The 21,067-nt window shown below is 35.9% G+C and overlaps 1 protein-coding gene across 1 annotated transcript in view; it reads right to left on the bottom strand.

Annotated features, from left to right (window-relative positions):
• Nucleotides 1–3,692: 3,692 nt before the first annotated feature.
• SLC9C1 (solute carrier family 9 member C1) overlaps nucleotides 3,693–21,067 on the bottom strand; it is a 146,337-nt gene continuing 128,962 nt past the window's right edge. The window contains exons 16-24 of the mRNA XM_023728901.1: nucleotides 20,084–20,233; nucleotides 19,811–19,862; nucleotides 18,651–18,799; nucleotides 13,516–13,641; nucleotides 11,404–11,502; nucleotides 10,702–10,875; nucleotides 5,624–5,755; nucleotides 5,304–5,489; nucleotides 3,693–3,896 (exon numbers count right to left, since the gene is read on the bottom strand). Of these exons, the coding sequence (XP_023584669.1) occupies nucleotides 3,720–3,896; nucleotides 5,304–5,489; nucleotides 5,624–5,755; nucleotides 10,702–10,875; nucleotides 11,404–11,502; nucleotides 13,516–13,641; nucleotides 18,651–18,799; nucleotides 19,811–19,862; nucleotides 20,084–20,233 (1,245 nt within the window). The 3' untranslated portion in view covers nucleotides 3,693–3,719. The remainder of the gene's footprint in view (nucleotides 3,897–5,303; nucleotides 5,490–5,623; nucleotides 5,756–10,701; nucleotides 10,876–11,403; nucleotides 11,503–13,515; nucleotides 13,642–18,650; nucleotides 18,800–19,810; nucleotides 19,863–20,083; nucleotides 20,234–21,067) is intronic.

Genomic DNA, 21,067 nt, shown 5'->3' with positions numbered 1-21,067 from the left:
ACCAAATGGGCACCACACGCCCAAAAGCAGAGACGAGATGGTAGGACGGGACAGGAAAGCTGGACAAATGGACACAGAGAACCCAGGATGGAAACAGAAAGGGTGAGAGTGCTGACACATTGTGGGGAGAGCAACCAATGTCATAAAACAATTTGTGTATACATTTTTGAATGAGAAACTAATTTTCTCTGTAAACTTTCACCTAAAACACAACTTAGAAAAGATTTAAGACTTGAAGACCCTATGGGGCAGTTTTACTCTGTCCTGTGGGGTGGCTATGGGTCGAGAGCCTCTTGATGGCAACAGGAACTCCTAGTGAAAGCAGAACAGGGCATTCACCATGCCTTCCCCTGCACAGAAACATTAAGTCAAGTCCTAGGAGAGGAAGCCTGCGATTCGTGAATATGCCATTTGGTGACACCCTGGATTCAGTACTCAAGGCAAAATGTTTCAGCTCACCCCAGATACAGAAAAGAGATACATTCTGTTGTTAGTTGCTGTGGAGGCAATTTTGATTCACAGCGACCCCATTTGTGCAGAGTGGAACTGATCCATAGAGTTTCCAAGGCTGTGACCTTTCAGAAGCAGATCACCAGGCCTGTCTTCTGGGGAAAAAAAAAAAAAAGAAAGGACTAGAATAAAAAATAAATCCTACATCCCATGTGGAGTGACCTAAGATCCAGACACAGGCATGTTAGCATAGATGCAGTGAGTATCTTCCCTCCATCTCTCTGCGCGGTGCAGTGAGTACCTTCCCCTCATCTCTCTGCTCAGTGCAGTGAAGAACTCCCCTACATCTCTCTGTTCAGTGCAGTGAGTAACTTCCCTACATCTCACAGCTAGGTTTAAGTTCCCGAGTTCTATACTATTTCAAAAAGTGGAATCGTGTTGCAAGGTTGCCCTAGGGTTCTGAAGATCCCAAGATCCCCTCATGACCTATCTAAGTTCTTACTGGATGCTGAAATTGATCAACATTTGTGGTACTTCCTGAACTACCAAGGTTAGCCCTGAATAAATTAGATTAGTACACTTATTATTGAGCTCTTACTTTGTGCTAGGCATTTGGATACAGGGGTGAACACCATATGGGTTGTAAGATCCTAGATGCATAGCCCACTGTAGCAGTGGGAGCCTCAGACCAGCCAAGGAGCTCGTTCATGTATATTACAACCATAGCCACTCCTGATAGCTCCTGGTTGCTAATATGAGTTAAGAACAATATTCCAGCATCCCTTATACTTTGTTTTTATTTGTCATTTCTTTAATATTTACCTAAAAATACAGTTTTCACTGTACCCTGCTGAGGGAAATTCTGCGTTCTAAAATCTACAAAACAAGGGGTGTTCTTCAGAATAAAAAAAACAAAAACAAAATACATTGGTAGTAGTTTCCACAAATTCCAGACACTTTTACCCAAAAGAAAACTTTGAAAAAGACTGATTTAAATTTACCTCATTAATATTTGTTCTAGCTGGAAAGTCTTCTGTCGATAGTCTGGCTTCATCTAGTTCTAAAAAGATTGTGTTAATTTAGCCACTGAAACAAATACCTGTTTCAATTAGTCCAACTATCACATTAAATCAGATTCAAATCACGCACACTCAGGACCCGAAATGAGTGGTTGTCTCAATTGATAGGAAGAGGGGTCACTTTTTAAAAAGAGATTAAAGGTTGTCTTATAAAGGCTATCTAACAAAACAGCAGAGTTCGGAAAGTAGAGAGACAAAATTATCTGCAGTCCCACCATCGCAAAGTACTTTTTTATTAATATGTATTAGGAGTGCCAGGAGTCCCTGGGTGGTGGAAATGGTTAAGCACTTTACGAGTAGCTGAAAGGTTGGTGGTTTGAATACTCCCAGAGGCACCTCCGAAGACTGGCCTGATGATCTGCTTCCAAAAGGTCACAGCCTTGAGAACCAGATGGAGCAGTTCTACTCTGCACACACGGGGTCGCCATGAGTCGGAATCAACTCAACAGCAACTAACAACAGCGGTGACATTAAGACTGCCAGGCACTGCGGTGAACAGAGGGAATGCAGAAGAAAGCAGCAAAGTTAAGATCCTTGCCTTCTTGGAGTTTTCATCTAGTGGAGCAGACAGACATGCAAGTACACAAATGCAAAACCTTTCCAACAAAATAAAAGAAAAGTAGGGCTGTGTGCACAGCAGGCTACGTAAGCACACAGGATAGTCATCTGATGCAATTTTGTGTATTTGGGATGCATCAGCAAGGACTCCTTGGAGAAGAAGGTGAGATTTAAAGGATAAGAAGGAGTCAGCCCCATGAAATGAGGAGATGGGGAGAGGAAGATGTTTAGGCTGTTGTAGGCAGAGGTAACAGTAAGTGCAAAGGCTCAGAAGTGAGAGGGCCCAGATAGAGTAGGTGAACCATTGATGGTTTGGTGTGGCTAGGTTTTAGAGAAGGAGGAGATGAGGTGGCTGGAGAAGGAGCAGATGGTGAAAGTCCCAATATCTCCTGTTTATGCTTAATCATGGGTCAGTGTGAACCCATGAGGCAATTTTATTTTGTGTTCTTATGGATTCAAAATTATATAATTGTAATATCATAAAGATACAATTCACTTAAAATTAGCATTATACCATTAATAATTTTACTTGGTATTCAATATTGGTATTTTTCCTTGGCATATATTGTTGGTATTTTTCTAGCTGCTACATGGAAAATTAATTTTTTAAGGCCTATATAACATTCAATTGTGTTGACTGATGTGTTAATTAACCATCCCTTATTAGGCAATTTAATTACTTCTCCTTTTTTTCTTATAAATAATGCTCAATTACCATTTTTATTCTTTTGCTTCATTTCTTCAGGATAAAGATCTAGAAATAAGATTATTTAATAAAGGATACAAACCCTTTTATGGCTTTTGGTATCTTTTAAAAATTTTACTTTGTCAATTTATATTGGTATCAACAAAGTAAGACTATATATCAGTTTCACTACATTTTTTTGTCAATAGGTATTATAATTCTTAAAAAAAAACCCACTAATTAAGTAGACCAAATGTTTAAGTTCTGTTTCTTTAAATATTAGCAATGTTGAGGATTGTTCCACATTTTATTTTTAAATAAAGTTCTCTTTTATGAATTGCCCTTGCTTATCTATTGATTGGTAATAATTTTATTGATACTCAGAATTTAAAAAATTAATTTCTAGCCCTTAAATTTATAAAATTATTTTTTCTTTTGTGAAATGACAGATATTAAATTGTTTTATTATTAGTTATTCCATAAATTAATTTTTCTCTATTCAATTTTTAAATCTCTCTCAAATTTATTTTCCAAATTTTAATCAGTGGCTTAATGGCAGTTATTAAATAATTATTTATGTTATGATTTGCCTTTTATTGTGTGAAATTCTTATAAAGAGAACAGGCTTTATTTCAAGCTTATCCACTCAGTTCCGATGATTTACATGTCTGTTGTTCAGATAGCACGTTGCTATTTTCAATATCACTGCTATATAAAATATTTTAGTTGTTTGAAAAATCTTGTAATTCCTTTATTAATCCTTAAAAATATTATTTTGACAATTATGCATGGTCTTTTAGATGAAACATAGAATAATTTCTAACTAAAGGCTAGATACTCTCAGTCAGAACACAGCCACAGATGCAAATGGCAGTTCCAAGCGCCCTTCCGTATTCCAGGCAGAATGCATGCAGCAGTGTCCAAATGCGCATGTTTTTACATGTATTTTATGAAGGGAAAGGAAGTTTCCAAAATTGTTCAAAGAAACAAAACTCACCTAATGATTGCGATGCAAGAGAATGTTTACATGAAGGGACATACTTTTTAGTATTCCATCTGAATTTTTTCACATCAACTGGAGTTTGAAGAATCATTATTTTTGTGAAATTTTCAGTGCCTTGTATCTGAAAGTCGACAGAATACAAATTAATTTTTGAGCAAGTATTGTATGATTAAATGTTTTCTCTGGTAAGTTACCATCGCAGTCCTTGCCCAGACATTTGGGAGAAAGTTGAAAATATCAGTAAATCACCCAGATATACATCTTAAAATTCCTGGATATGTTGGTTTTGCTAAAGTCAACATTCCACATACTTTCTTTAATTTTTTAATATTTTACTCATTTCTCTTCCAAATGAGAGAAATGTTCAAGAGTTAATCATCAATGGTCTTTTAAAAATCACCCAGAATGTTTTTCTACATGGCAAGAGGAAAATTTAAAAAACACTAGATTTCAAAAAATCACTCCACTTTGTGGTTGTTTTTAACATCCCTTGAGTGGCATCGGTACCCAGGCCACAGCAACCAGGGCTCCTAGAGGAGTGGCGGGTTTCAAGCATCCTTGCTTGACTGTGTGAGTTCCAGCCAGCCTCTGAACCAAAGCTCTGCTGCAATGCATCCACTGGCAAAGGTGGGGACAGGTCGTTAACCGGGCTTCACGTTGGCACTGGTGGCTTCACTTTCAGAAATATTCTTGTGATTGTTGCTAACCTCAGGACTCTTCCCAGCCCCACCTCACTTTTTTCTTATGTCCTAACTACACCCTAAAAGCACATCTACCATAGATTTAAACATTTTATTACTGTATTTATATATCTGTTTCTTTCCATTTGATTGCGAGATCTCTTGAGGGCAGGTTGCAGGTTTCTTTTGTCTATTACTTTGGCCAAATGCAGTTTCAGGTGGCACTTTCTATCATATACTAGCTGCTTAAAAAATACACTTAATTGACTATAGGTCCCTTGATTTCTTCTATGTCTGTCTCTCTTACTCTATCCCAATACATGCAAACACACACACACGCACACAAACACACACATACACCACACCTTCTCTTCTTCTTCACATGGCCCAGGTTCTCATTTTGCTTGGCAGAGGAACTCCAGCAACAGCTTAAATCTGAGATGGCCTTCACTTTTACATTCACTTTTGAAATAGCTGGGGAAATAGCACTGATCTATGGGTCTATGGGTCTGTAGTATTAATGATACAGTCCAGAGAGAGTGTCCTCTCTGATATGTGAATGAACTTAATAGGCCCTCTTCTGCTGTGGAAGACTTCATCCAAATGTAACTGTGGCCAAAAGGTACAGCTTGACCTCCTTTACCGATGTTGGATACAAATAGCTTGGTGCTTGGCTACTCAGTGCCAAAGTAATCAGTGAACTCATTGTATGTATGTGTGTCTATTTATTAGGGGAGGGGAAGCATGGGAGGTGGAAAGCCCAAGATTAACATGATAATTTTTCTAATGCTGATACTTTGTTGAAAATACGTCATATTGACAGAAGACACAAATTAATATTTCTTTACCTGATGGCATGTAATAGGAATTAAAGAAGGTGCCCTATAAGCTTTCCGTAACTGACAATCTTCTACAGCTCCATGTATGAGAATAACATAGATGACTGCCTCATCATAAACATCAGTTTTGGTGTTCATTGGTATATCTTTTACATAAATGTTACAGAGTTGTAATTGCATTTTGTAGTTCCAATCCTACAAGAAAAACAATAATTCGTAGTCTATTATTTGTTTATAAAGTTTAATATAAATTCCTAGTCGTTAATTTCTAACAATATCTTAATGCAGTTCTATTTGGAGAGAAGGCAACATCACATACCAGCTCTTACCTCATAAGATAAATTTTCCCTGACTTTTTTGGCAGTAATAGAAAGTCCAATTTTTAGCCACATTTTATATTCTATGAGAGGACAGCATTGTTTAAAAGCTTCAAACAAATGCTTTCTGGAAATAAAACATGTCTGAAAAAAGGAGGATATAAGAAAAGTTCAATGTTTCATTCTGCGGACCTATGGTTTAAGGAATAAGGTTTTCTTATTTATATAAAGCATTAGAGCTAAGAATTTAAATTATAAAGAGTCATGTTTTTGGCCTGGAAACATAATAAAATGTGTATATTAGTAAATATTTGTGTGATCTTGACGTCTATTGAATTTCAAAGGGCCATATGATCCAATGAGAGTTTTAATGATATTCTTACAGATTTTGATCAGCAAGAAACAAATTGTAATAAAAACCATGTTACCTTTTAAACTAAAGATGTAAGTATTTCTAATAATACATTATTTGAAAGGAGCAAATATTTTAGGGAACAATAAAATGCTGATGCTTAGAATGAATAGACTATTGGCTATGAAGAATAAAATTACTATAAACATTCACGTACAAGTCTTAGTGTACATGGGTTTTTATTTCCCTTGGGTAATATCTTGGGATTGCTGGGTTTTACGGTAAGTGTATATGTAACTGTATAAGAAACTGCCAAACTGCTTTCAGAAGTAGTTGTAACCTTTTGCACTCCCAGTAGCCATGTATGAGAATTTCAGTTGCTTTATATCCTTACCAACACTTGATATGCCAGTCTTTTTAATTTTAGCCAGTGGAGTAGGTATGTGGTGATATTGCATTGATTTTAATTTGTACGTCTCTGAAAGCTAATGATGTTGAGCATCTTCTTCCCATGCTTACTGGCCACTTGTATATTCTTTTGTGAAGTACCTGTTCAAATCCTTTGCCCAACTTTTAGTTGGGTAGTTTATCTTCTTATTTTCGAATTGTAAGAGTTCTTTATATATTCTTTTGTCAAGTGAAGGTATTTCAAGAAGTTTCCCCTAACCTGTGGCTTGCTTTTTAAATAAACTTTATGGTGTCTCTTGAATAGCAGAAGAAAATATTGACATATTGGATTTGGTGACATTCAATTTATCAATATTTCATTCTATGATTAGCATTTTTTGTGTCCTGGTTGAGAAATCTTTCCCTATCTAAAAATCTCCTATGATTTTTCTATAATTTTTATAGCTCTAGCTTTTATGTTTAGGTCTATGATCATTCCAAATTAATTTTTGTGCATACTGTATGGGGTTGAGATTCATTGCCTCCAAATGGATATTCAATGTTTTAAGGCTCATTTGTTGAAAATATTATTATTTTCCCGTTGAAATATTTGGAGCCTTTTGTCAAAAGTCAACTGACCACAGATTCTTTTTTCTCTTTCCTATTTCATTTATTTTAACACTAAGCCAATGCCACACTCTCTTTATTACCATTGATATAAGTCAGATAGTGCAATGCATCTAACATTATTTAAAAAAAAATTTGTTTGGTTTACTCTAGGACCATTGCCTTTCCCTGTAAGTTTTATAAGCAACCTGTAAATTTCTAACAAAAAAGGGTCTTCTGGGGTTTTGAGTGAGATTGCATTGAATCCATAGGTCAATTTGGGAAGAATGGTTATCTTGCTAATATTGTGCCTTCTAGTCCATGAATATAGTATATCTCTTCACTTATTTAGATCTTTATGTTATCTAGAAAATATTGTAAAAGTCTTTCACATCTCTCATTTCACCTTTTGCCTAATAATTATGTGCATTTTGATAAATTTTGTAAAAGGAATTTAAACATTTCATTTCCAGTTGTTTGTTGCTAGTATATGAAAATACAGTTGATTTTTGGAATTTAACTTTCATCTTGCCACTTTTCTAAGTTCACTTATTAATTCTAGTTGGTTTTAATATATCTTTGAGGTTTTTTAAATGTAGATACCATGTCATTTGCAAAACGATAATTTTACTATGTTCTTCCTAATTTTTATGTTAGTGTATTTCTTTTTTAAAATGTTAAATTTATATATAATGACATAACATTTGCCATTTAACTACTTGTGAGTGTGCAATTCAGTGGCATTAATTACATTCAAAGTGTGTGCAACCATCACAACTATCTATTTCTAAAATTTTTTAATCACCCCAAAGAGACTCTGTATCCATTGAGCTCCATTCTCACTCTCATCTCCTTCTTCAATTTCCATTAGACCATCTGATATTACCCCAAAGCTATCTAGAGTCTCTGTACATTTTTAAAATTCTTGTTCCTTTGTTATTCTGACTATATTCTTTCTATTACCTGTCTTCCAATTCACTGATTCCTTTTTACTGCTATCTCCACATCTACAATCTGGTCTTTTTAATTAAAAAATTTCCATTTCACTCTATTCTATGTTCTATTTCATGCTGAAATTTCATATCTCTTTTCCCATTAAGAACATATTTTCCTTTAATTACCCTTCAGTTGTTTGAATCTATTTTTAGCAACTACTTTAAAGTTTTTGTCTGCCAAATCTACATTCTGGTCAATCTCAGAGTCAGTTTCTATTTATCTCCCCCCCCCCCTTTTTTTTTACATTATAGATGACATTTTATGGGTCACATTTTCACATTTCTTTCCTTGTTTAGTGATTCATAATTGCTTCTGGACACTGTTGATGACAGATTGTTGAGGTTCCAGATTCTGTTATCTTTCTCTGAAAATGCTGAATTTTGTTGTAGTAGGCAGTTTATTTACTGGCTGATTACTTTGATTTTGGGTAGGCTGGGTTTTATGATTTGGCTGGGTAAACCAGTGGAAGGTCATAGACATTTTCCAAGCCTGAGTAACTTTGTGGTACTTTACCTCCAAACTCTGTCTCCACTGTGGATCCTGATCCTGTCAGGGCTTTCTCTTGGCCTTTGTTAGGGTGGATCCAGAGCAGATCTTACTCTAGGTCACGATCCTTACACCTATGGCCTATTCTTTCTGGTCTCTCAGCTGAGGTGTTAAAAGGTCTCTTCTTTCTGGCAGGACTGAACTTTCAAAGTTCCTAATCTCTGGTAATTCTTGACGTCTGATATTCCTGTTCCATCTTTAACAATCTGGTTAATCTAGTTTTGTCTCGTCCTGTGCATATGCAGCCCAGCCCTCTAGCAAGTACTTGTGGAGAACCATCACACAGACTCCTAGAGTCTCCCTCTGTGCAACATGTTATCCTAGGCCCTGCTTTGTAGATTCCAGCTACTTCCTCTGCCTCAGCTTCCAACCTCTTCCTTCTCAGCTCAACAGGGTTATCATATTCTGCTTAGATGCTTGCTTGCTGCATCATGGTTGGGAAATTGTCCTAGGCAGAGTCAGGGTGGGTGTGGACTTAGTTTGTGAGTTTCTCTTATCTCAAGGATTTCAGACTTACACTTGCTATTTTCCAGTGACTGAAAAATTTGCCTCATATATTTTGTGAAGTTTTATGGTTGTTTATGGCAGGTGTGCTGGTCTGCTACCACTAACTTCATCATAACCAGATGCAGAAGGCTAGAGTATTTTTATGCAAATCCTAGACATAATTCCACTTGTAAATATTTTAATATGCATCTCTGAATGATAGAGACATTTTCAAGATATAATCATCATGTGGTTATATAATAAAATTAAAAATAATATTATAATATCATCTAATATTCTGTTTATGTTAAAATTTCCCAAATTTGTCTCAAATAGTCTTTTTACAGTTGGTTTGCTCAAACTGGAACAATTGGTTTGGGTTATTATGTCTCTAAAGTCTCTTTTTAACAGTTCATCTTGTCTCTTTCCTCCTTCCACTTTTATAGCATTGATTTGTTGGGGAAACCAGGTGTTTTGTTCCGTAGAGTGTTCCACATTCTAGATTTAGCTAATTATTTCCCTCTAGTATGGAGTCCTGGTGGCGCAGTGATTGAGAGCTTGGCTGCTAACCAAAAGGTAGACAGTTGGAATCCACCAGCTGCTTCTTGGAAAACCCATGGGGCAGTTCTACTCTGTCCTATAGGGTCGCTATGAGTTGGAATCGACTGGATGGCAATGGGATTTTTAACTTTTTTAAATTTTTTTTTAGTGTCAATTAACTTGTTTCTCTCTTTCTTGTGTTTTCCATAAACTGGTTAGATCTAGGGGCTTCCCAGGTTTTCTCTTTTCTTGGGCAAGAAGAGTTCATGGGTGGTGCTGGTACTTCCGAGTTACCACATCATGAGGCACACAGCGCCTGGTTGTCATACTTTTAGTGACGCTAAGATTGATGGGTGGTATCTGCCTGTTCCCTTCATTATAAACTTTACCATTAACATTCCACTTAGTAGTTTTAGCATCAATTCATTTTTGTTGCCTTGATTCATTATTTAATTAGCAACGGCAAAAGGAAGATTTTCTAATTCTCTCCATTCTGCATTTGTTAGCTGGGATTCTTCTACAAAGAAGAACATTTCCTCATCATTTTTTTGGTTACTTTGGAAGAGTTCAAAGAGGAAAGGCTGGAAAAATGTTTAAGTATTTCCCTTTTAAAAAAATCAATTTTTAGAGTAATAAATTAATATCCTAGTAATCTCCATGGAAATAAAAAATTGATACCATTATCAACTTATGGATTTTTACATATTTGATGGGCTTCAGTTGATTGCAGTCCTCATTCTTTTTGATGTTCAGATTATGCTAGTGGGAATCCCTGGTACTTTGAGGATTTCATTTTCAACCGAGTTGGGCACTTTCACCCACTTTGCTCAACTTTTCTATTAATTATGCCTAGGTCTCTGATTTGTTAACCCTTCCTTACCTTCTAAATTATGGTTTTTATAACTCACATATCCAACCCAATTTCCCCATAAAAAAGCTCACATAACCACTTTTTTTTTTATGGTTAAATTCTTCTTTCAATATGGTAGGTTAACTTATACAAGCCATTTTGCCAAGACACTTTACTGGATGAGTATAATGCTACAACAAGTTTTCATCTTTATCACCTCTAGTTTTTAAAAAAGTAAATTGTCACTAGACTGTAAATACATACTAAGTACAGAAGCAACCATAAATTTGATGCTAGAGAGTAAGTTATAGGATGACATTTTCTGACCTCCACTACAGTTTTGCAGGTGGCAGAATATTTCATGGGTTCATTGGTTAAGCAGTTTAACTCTCCTATTATTTCCCCACTGATCAAATAGTCCGTGTGAGTTATCTGAAAATCTTTCTCCTCTGACTCCCAGAGTGTTTGGTCATTACCCAAACCTGGCTTTGATCTTTGAAGCTGTTCAGGAACAAAGAAAGAAAAATACATACATCAGTTGACTTGTTTTACTAAAATTATCTGATTTGTTACCTTTTTTTCCTTTGGGTTTTAAAATTTTTAATATATAGTATTGTTTTGAAAATACTTATTACTTCTTCATTTTTAAGTAAATTTATTAAATTAGCAGTGACTTACAAACAAAGTATCCTTTCTTTTTTTTTGAAACAGAGCACTCTTAAATACCCTGATCTTTCTAATTCCTTCTACTCAGCCAATGTCTACCCAGTTAGAATGGATAAGTCTCTAATTGAGATAAATTGAAGATGTAATTATCCAACGTAAAAGATGATCCTTTTGATACCTTATTATTATGATAAGGTATGACTAAAAAGACAGATGAGTGGTCTTTTCCACCGTGTCTTAACATGAAAATTGTCATTTGAACTGCAGCCGCAGTACTGCAAATGGAATAAAGCTATTAATTCTCAATTTTATAAAATTTTAAACTAATGTTAATGAGTGCATTTGTAAGTAAGTCTGCCTTACCTTTACCATGCCTGAAATAATTATATAGATTCCTCTGGGCTCATCACCCTCTTCAAATACATCATTTCCACAATCAAATGTTACAACTGTGACTCTTTCCTAAAAAAATCACCAAATATGTAAGCTATACATAATATTTTAGCAGTGGTTGGGGATGCTGACCTTTACCTTTAAAAAAAAATTTTTTACATTTTTAAAGTAAACATCGCTCAGCAAGATCTCCTGAGATATCACATTAGTAGTAAATTTAAAGAGAAAATTTGAATTATGAATAGTAAAGAGAGGAAGGTGGACATTCATGGCTGTATGAAATTTCAGATACTTGAGTTAGGAAAGAAATAATCTAGTAATAAGAAAGTAATTACCAGTTGCTGGCAAGTCGATTCCAACTCATGGTGACCCCATGTGTGTCAGAGTAGAACTGTGATCCACAGGGTTGTCAATGGCTGAATTTTTCAGAATTAGATCTTCAAGCCTTTTTATCTGAGGTGCCTCTGGGTGGACTTGAACTTCCAACCTTTTAGTTAGCAGCACAGCAACCGTTTGTACCACATTGGTAGTTCAGCCTTCCAGGTTGGACACCCGGGTTCAATTCATGCACAGTCACCACTTGCCTATCAGTGGAGGCTTGCATATTGCTGAACAGGTTTCAGTGAATCTTCCAGACTAAGACAGACTAGGAAGAAAGGTCTGGCAATCTTCTTCAGAAAATCAGCCTTTAAAAATCCTATGGATCACAGTGGTCCGGTTCAAAACTAATCATGGGAATGGTGCAGGACTGGGCAGCATTTTGTTCCATTGTGCATGGGTTGCCATGAGTCGGGGCCAACTCGATGGCAGTTAATGACAACATGTCTTTACACATGAGCCGGCCGAGTCATTTATCTAAGAAGTGAATCTATATGTCTTTACTGCAGCAAACCCTATTTATGGCTCTCCATTACTTACGTAATATGGCCTAAGCTTCTCATGCAAACTTTAGCCTACCTCCTTCTATTTCACATTTTATCATTTGACCCACTCAAATGTTGTAGAACTCTAAAAACACTGTGCTTGATTCTCTAAACATGTTTTCTTCTCCTACTCCTCTGACTCTTGGCTCATGTCTCCCTACTTCCTGGAATGCCGTTTATTTGCTTTCTTGTCCTGATTAATGAACTAAACTGTGAACTTTCTGAGGATTGGGACTATACTTTGAAAGTTTGGAAGGTATTATATATTTCCTGGGTATCAGTTTGAACCCACCCAGCGATGCTGTTGAAGAAAGTGCTCATGATCTGCTTCTGTAAGGATTACTGCCAAGAAAACCCTATACAGCAGTTCTGTTCTGTAAGAGATGGGGTTACATTGAGTCAGAATCGAAGTCAATGGGTTTATCTAGTACCTTTAATCATTTTATTAAAAATGGCAGGTTCTAGAGCTAGATTGCCTGGTTTTGAATCCCAGCTCCACCTCTAACTAGCTATTTGACCTTCAGAAGTTATTGAGTCTTTCTTTGCATTGATATCCTCATTTGTAAAATGAGGATAATAATTGCTCTTATACTAGAATGCTGTTGAGGGTATTAAATGATATAATCCATGCAAAAAGCTCAGAATACTCTCTGAACTATATTATGTTTTCAATAAAAGTTAGTTTTGATTGTGTGCATCCCCAGGTCCTAGCATTGTGTATGGCACATGTAACACAACAAATCCTGGTTATGTGAATGAATGAAAAGTGTCAATAAACACTTGCGTGGCATGGTGAGTGTGTTCCTATAGGAGTAATAAACAGGGAAAGTTTGAAAATAAGTGAAAACAAAGAGCATTTCAAGAAAAGTAAATAGCATCCACAGAGGAATGGAATTAGGAAACAATATAAAGTGCTTGGGCGCCCTGAGTGGCTCATATAGCTACAATCTAAGCGGTGTATGATGAAGGGGCAACAGAAGATAACAATCAAGAGGCAGGCAGGAGGCAGATTTCAGAAGGACTTTGATTTTATCCTACAGGCAGTAAGAAGCATTTATAGAATTTTAAACTGGACAGTATCATGGTTGAATCTTTATTTTTTTAAAAGATCATTTGTAGGCACACTGAAGATGATATAAGTAGGAAATAAAAATGTTACCTGAATGAAGCCTATATGATCTTGGTCTTTATCTAGCCACGGAATATGATACAGTGCTTCTTCAATAGTAAGAGGCCTGATCATTGGCTGGAAATCAAGCATCTCTCTTTTTTTGGCCATGATTAACTAAAACCACAAAATTTAAGAAAGGAGATGAACCAAACTGTTGTTCATAGAATGTTTAAAACAATTATGATCTTGTACTATTTCCTATTCTTCCTCTTCTGAGATGTTTGTTCTCCCATAGAAACCAACCTCTTACAACAATTATTTTCTATCTCCTTATCATTATTCTGAAGTCATAGATTAAACTTTTTAAAGTAAATTTTTTGAAGTATAAATTGAAGTATAACACACACACACAAAAGTGCACAAATAGCCACTTGGAGAACATTTACAAAGTGAAAACATCTGTGTAACCAGTACCCAGATCAAGAAATTATTCACTGCACCCCTGAATCCCCCTCTATGTTCCCGTTCAGTCATTGTCCCATCCAAAAATAATCACTGCCCTGACTTCTATCATCATAGTGTAGCTTTGTCTGGTTTTGAGCTATACGTGCATGAAGTCAAAGAGTATGCATTTGTTTATATCTGGTTTCATTTCCTCAACATTGTTTCTGATATTTATCTATGGTGTTCCAGGGAGCAAAAATTAGTCACTTTCATTGTCGAATAGTATTATGTTATATGATTATACAGGTTTTATTTAACTACTGTTGATGGACATTTGAGTTATTGGGACTGTTATGAGTGATGTTGGGTACATAGCCAGAGGTTTAATTCCTGGGTTGTAGGATGTGCATATGCTTGGCTTCAGTGGATACTTTCCAAAGTGGCTGCTTCAATTACACTTTCACCCTAATGCAGGAGAGAGTTCCAGTTGTTCCACATTGTCATCCACACTTGGTACTATCAGGTTTTTTTATTTTTTAATATTAGTTATGGTGGTTGTGTATTTGGTATTTCATTTTTGTTTTAATATGCATTAAGCTTATGACGATGATAGTTGGTGCCTTTCCTTATATTTATTGGCCATTTGAGCATCATCTTTTGTCAAGTTCACATATTTTGCCCATTTCTTAAAGATGAGTTTTCCTCTTGTTCTTATCGATTTGTAAGATATTTTTATGTATTCTGAATATGAAACCTTTGTTGGACATATTTGTTTTGCAAATATCCTCTCCCTTTTTGCAGATTGTCTTTATATTCTCGTGTTTTTTTAAAATAATGAGTTCTGACTTTTAATATTTTTTAAATCCAATTGTGTGTCCTATTTGAGAAATCTTTGCCTACCCTAATATCATGAAAATTCTGTTATTTTTTAGAAGCTTACTGTTTTATATTTTACAGTTATGTCTACAATCCACCTGGGATTAATTTTTTGTGTGTGGTATGAGGGAATGATCCAGATTCATGAATGAAATAGGCAGAAGAATTCCATAAAGAAAACTACAAAAAAAATTGAGACAAAATTAAAACCTAATTAAATGAAGAGATATCATGCTATTAAATTGAATTGATATTATAAAGTTGTCAATTTTTTTTTCCAAATTGGTGTATAGGCTTACTGCAATCCTAACAGAAATTCTAGTAAGTTATTTAGTGAAAATTGACAAGCTGATTCTAAAATTTATTTGGAAATACAAAACACCAAAATACTCAAAATAATTTTGAAGAAAAGAACAAAACTGGAGGATGCACACTGTCAGATATGAAGACTTATTATTAAGTTTCAATAATTACGAGTATGTGATATTCGTTCAATGATAAGCAAATAGAGCAACAGAATAAAATAGAGTGCAGAAATTCATCTACACAAACACGATCACTTAGTTTATGACAAAGTCTCTACAGAGTGCAGTGGTGGAGATGAACTTGTCCATAAATGATTATCCATATGGTGGGAAAGTTGAATTTAACCTAGCACTGTAATGCAAACCATTCCAAGTTGCATTGCTTCTGTTTGTTATTTTTATTTCCTACAGCGTAAACTTTCCTCATAATCAGGTGTATCGGTCTTGGTTTTCTAAGTTTAAAATTCCTAGTCCCTTTTTGGTTGCTTTCTACCATCTCTTTCTACTTGTGGTTTTTGATAGTGCTGTGTTAGAGCATGGGCTCTGGCATCAGAATGCCTGAATTAGAATACTGTTTCCATGCTCACTAGCTCTCTGACCTTGAACAAGTTTTTTAACCTCTCTGTGCCTCAGTTTCCTCTTCTATAAAATAGGGACACCAATAGTACCCAACTCACAGGGATGTTGTGAGGATTAAGTGAGTAAAGATTTATTATTATTATTATTTATTATGCTTTTATTATTTCCCCTCTGCATCATTTTTACCATGTTTTCTGCAGGTTTTCCTTATGTTTTATGTTTTTTTATTCAGCAGAAATGCCCCTTTTCATAGGTCTTTTCACTATAATTGAAATCACAGACTGAACCATTAAACTGTAAAATAAACACTAAGCTAAAAAATCAACCTGCGTTGACCATGGTGAGTTTATTTACTCATATAAGGCACACAGGTATTGTGTGGTAATACAATAGCCTACAGAAGTGCAAGCCAGACCATCCGTGTCTTAAGGATATTATTCTGGATACCTCAGTAAAATTATGGCAAATGGTGGGCTTGGAGGCTACATTGTTTTCGTTAGTTGCCTTCAAGTAGATTCAGGCTCCTGGCCACCCCATGTGTGCTGAGTAGAACTGTGCTCCTTAGGGTTTTCAAGGCTGTGACCTTTCGGAAGCAGATCACCAAGCTTGTCTTCCGAAGTGCCTCTGGGTGGGTTCAGAGCACCAATCTTTCTGCCAGTAGTCAGTGCTTAACTGTTAGGGCCACCCAGGGGCTCCTATATATCACTACAAAATCTCCTTTTAAATATCAGTTTATTGATTATACAAGTGATACATGAGAACATGTCCAAGTAAGAATTTCAAGCATTATGAAAAATACAGAATAAAAAGCTAAGGCTCCCTTCACCCTCCCTCTATCCCTCCTGTTCCTTCCTGTAGATGAAACCAGTATTCAAAGTTTGACATACAATCATCTAGATCTTTTTGCAAAGTATTACATAGATATGCGCATATAGAAATTAAAAAAAAATCCACGCTGATCATATTATACATACTGTTTTAAAAATTACTTTATTCCTACTAACAATGTATCTGTATTTTTCATGTCAGTTCATATTCTTGTTAATTTATATATAATGTTCATTTGCATAGACATATCACACTCTCCAAAATCACCCCCAAATTGATGGATGTGTAGGTTGTTTCTAACATATATGTTTGAACATATATCTTTGTTTACTTTTGAATATCTATAAGATAGGTTTTTATACATATAATTGCTTGTTCAAATGGTATGCATATTTAAAGCTTCCATTTGCTAAATTGCCCTACGGAATGGCTATACTTATTTGCATTTTTTTCTGGTGTATTTAAGTGTGAATATTTTCTCATAGGAGTCCCTGGGTGACACAAATGGTTAAGTGCTTGACTATTAACCCAAAGTTTGGGGGTTCGAACCTACCCAGAGGCATCTCTGAAAGAAGGCCTGGTGATCTGTTTCTGAAAGGTCACAGCCTTGAAAACCCTATGGGGCGCAGTTCAACTCTGCAACATATGAGGTCACCATGAGTCAGAATCAACTTGAAGGCAACTGTTTTTTCTTTCTTCATAACCTCACTAGCATTAAATACTTCCAGTCCCCCCACAATGTTGCTGTTCTAATAGGTAAAAATGGTATCTATTAATGCTTTAGTTTCTATTTCCTTGGTTACTATGGATGTTAGACACCTTTTTGAATATTCATTGGCAATTTTTCTTTTTGTATAGGTGAAATGCCTCTTTCTTACCTGTTTCTCACTTTCTATAAGGTTCTTTGTCCATGGCAAGAATGATGTGGTCTATATAGCATAAAATATTTACTATCTGGCCCATTACAGGGAAAGTTTGTAGACTCCTGCTCTATAGAAAGTTTTTCAGCTCTTGTCACATGAGTGTTGCATATTTTGTGTTAGGTTCAAACTTAAGGATTTAGAGTTTTAATTGCTATTGTGAATAGAATAGTTCCTATTGTTGGAGCAGAATTTTGTATACTGATCTTGTTTCTGAACACCCCAGTGGATTCTTATTAATCCTATGGCTTATCAGTTAACTCCCTAGGATTTTAAATTAAGAAGTCAACTGATATATTTTCTGTCCTTTCTTTCTGAAATTTCCATCTCTCCAATTCCTTTCTTTCCTTCTTGACCAGGCAAAGACTTCCAGGCTCCTCATTCAGTACTTGGAATGACAGTTGTCATCCTTCTTTTGTTCCTGATTTTAATTGGGGATACTTCCAAATGTTTTGCCATCTAATACAATGTTTGCTGCAGATTGCTAATAGATGCCTTTTATGAAGTTAGGAATGTTCCTTCCTGTACCTGCCTGCTAAGAATTTCTTGAACATTCTGAATGAGGGCTGAACTATAACAATTGGTTTTTCTTTATTTATCACTTTAATGAATAAATTACATAACTACTTGGGAGAGATTAAAAATAGTCATAGTATATTATTCTTTTAATATATTTCCAGAATCAATTTGCAATTATTATATTTAGAAGTAGTTTTGCATATGTATTCACAAGTATAAAAACTTTACGCTTTTTTTTTTTCTTAAGTTATTCTCTATTTGATGTCTTATAGAATGAGTTAGAACCCTTTCTTTCTTTTTACATGTCATGGTACCATTTAAATGACTCAGAGAAAGGAAATGCAGTCAATTCTAACCCTACAAATGAGTGTTTTTATAAATCACGGTTTCTATGGGAAAAGTTATTTTGGTGTCGCAGATAATTCCCAGGAACATGTTGATACCCACACTAGCCCTGGATGAAGACTAGATGCATCAGATCTTGGTTTGGGAACAGAGCAGAGAAAGGGACAGTCTCTCACTGGCAAGAATGGGAAGAGAAGCTGACCACTGGGGCTGTAGGATAGAAACTCCCTATGGCTGGTGCTGGTCTTCAGAAAATTATTCTAAGTTGGATATTCATATCTCAGGGACGGCCTGTATTGGAAAGAGCCAAAAGTAGGTTTAAAGATCATGATTGACTGTATGTCGAAATGAAAATATTCTATCTTACCTTATTAATTTCAGAACCTTCAATTTTATGAATAATTCCTTTTAACCTGAAAACCTTCACAATTTCTCTAGCTATATTGAGCATGACATTAATCTGTTCCTTTGTTTTCATAGTGATGGCAATTTGTGGATGATCATACTCTAAGTAGCCTGAAAATAACAAAGTATTTTCAGATGAAATCAAGACAATGTTTGAAATATTTCATGAGAACATTAGCTAACATTTCTGCTCCAAGCCCATGGAGTGCAATCCTCACACAGGGAAACGGGTCTGTTCCTGCTGGAACTGCTGCACTAAGTCATTGCTTTCCAGGTGTGCGGCAAACACCAGGGACTGTGAATATAATAAATCCTTAAATGTTTCCAGTCTCCCTTTCTTGATTCACATTCGACCTTATCACACCTCAAATATTACTGAGATGTCAAGTTGAAACAGTGTGACTATGCCATTCTGGGGGTATTTCTTGCACCAGGAGCATGAACTCAGAGAAGAGGCTGCTGCCATGTTTGGGCACTGAATCCCCCAGCACTCCGAACAGAGACCTGAGAGTGAGACACTGTTCTGACTTCAACGTATCCTAAGGTCTAAAGCCTAGGAGTCCCTGGGCATCTTAGATGGTTATTGTGCTTGGCTGCTAACCAAAAGTTTGGAGGTTCAGTCCACCCAGAAGTGCCTTGGAAGAAAGGCCCGGCAATCTACTTCCACAAAACCAGGCACTGAAAACTCTATGGAGCAGTGCTACTCTGACACACATGGGGTCTCCATGAGTTGAAACTGACTTGATGGCAAGTGCTTTTCAGGCAGCTCTGTGCCAGGTGGAGTGAAAGGGTGACTTCTTCCCTTCTGTGGCTCAGGAGAGCATGCACATCTAGTTTGGAAGAGAATAGACTTTATAATGTGGATAATGGCATCTAATATGTATTCCTTAAACAGAAAGTAAAAGGCCTTCATTGTGCAATAAAACAGAGACGAGTGGAGAGGTAATATTATACTATTCCCACCCAAACTAGAAGAACACTTTGATCATTGATGTTATCTACTTTATTATTATTAGTGTATAGGTTTCCTCAAAGATTTTTTTAATTATCAAACCACTGCCTTTCTGAAGTAGTGATGACAAGCTAGAATCATGCTGAGTCTTCAGGGTGAGAGGTACCTACCTAGCTCTTTCATAGCACGTCCCGTATTTCTTGTTACCCGCTTTAATAACATCTACAGAATGAAAGACATGTTACCCCCATTGGAAAAATGGACTGTTATAAAATATCTTTACATTTGCAACTGATGAATTTTTAACCTAAATTATAACTTTAAAAAATATGACCGAGAGCTTTTCAGAGATTAGACAGAAAAAAAGGTCAAGAACGTGATGGGGGGAGGCGAGCTAGGGAAGGGGGGTGAACCCTTTTCTTACTATTAAAGGTTTTCCTTACCTGTTTAACCTGTTTAGAATTTGAAATTTGATCAATTATAGTCATTATATCTGCTTCACCTTGGACATATCCTTTTAGTATAGCATACCTAAAGGACAGCTGTTGACTCATTCTTTTGTCTATTAGCTGCAGCAACTTTGGTGTTACAAGCTGAAAAAACAGGACTACCGTTTAAAACAAGTCACACAAATTTTCCTTAATTATATGTTGATTAGTTTAACCAGAATAGGCAAAGGTAACTACAGTAAACTGCCAAGGTTCTTACTTATTTTATGATGACTTCATGACTATAGTTATTTCCCTGTAACTAATAATGTTGAGCACCTATGTGAAGTTTATGACTTTATTCTCCTTTACTTATTTCCCTTCAAGAAAATTGGATGCTATTTTCAACTGGTTTAAATTCTTGGAAAACAACATGATTAATCTTTGGAGCTTAGGTTTTCGTAATGAAGCCCATAAAATATTTCCACTTTTGCATACTAAATCTCTTACTAAACTTTCTACTAGATGCTCCGTTCGGGTTAGAACCCACCACAACCATATTCCTTGTTAAATTCCACAATTAACTTCTTATTTGCTGAGGATTTGTTTATCCTTTACCATTGTTCAGTTATCCTGTCTTCAGAGTTGGCTGTTCCCTATGCTTTCCCTGTCTATGCTCCACAACCCTCATACTCTACCCCCAACAACCTGTCACTAATCCTCAGAAAGCTTATACACATTCTTCAAGATTCAGCTCAAATATTACCTAAGTAAAGGAAGTCTTTTCTATCCCACAGCATTCTGTGCATACCACTGTCTTGTACAGAACAACATTGGTATATATGGATTTCTTGTCATATTCTTTCTATTAAAAGCTCTGTTGGGGCAGAAGCTATATCTAATTTTTCTTATATTCCAAGGGCCCACTGTTTGATATAAGATAAGGGTTCAAGGTTTCCTGAATGTATAAACAAACTTTTCTTAAGTGGTTTAACAGTT

Source organism: Trichechus manatus, unplaced genomic scaffold (genome assembly GCF_000243295.1).
Source record: "Trichechus manatus latirostris isolate Lorelei unplaced genomic scaffold, TriManLat1.0 scaffold00026, whole genome shotgun sequence".
In the NCBI taxonomy this organism is placed as follows: Eukaryota; Metazoa; Chordata; class Mammalia; order Sirenia; family Trichechidae; genus Trichechus; species Trichechus manatus.
The sequence above is the reverse complement of the archived record's forward strand: the minus strand, read 5'-3'. Positions and strand labels throughout refer to the sequence as shown.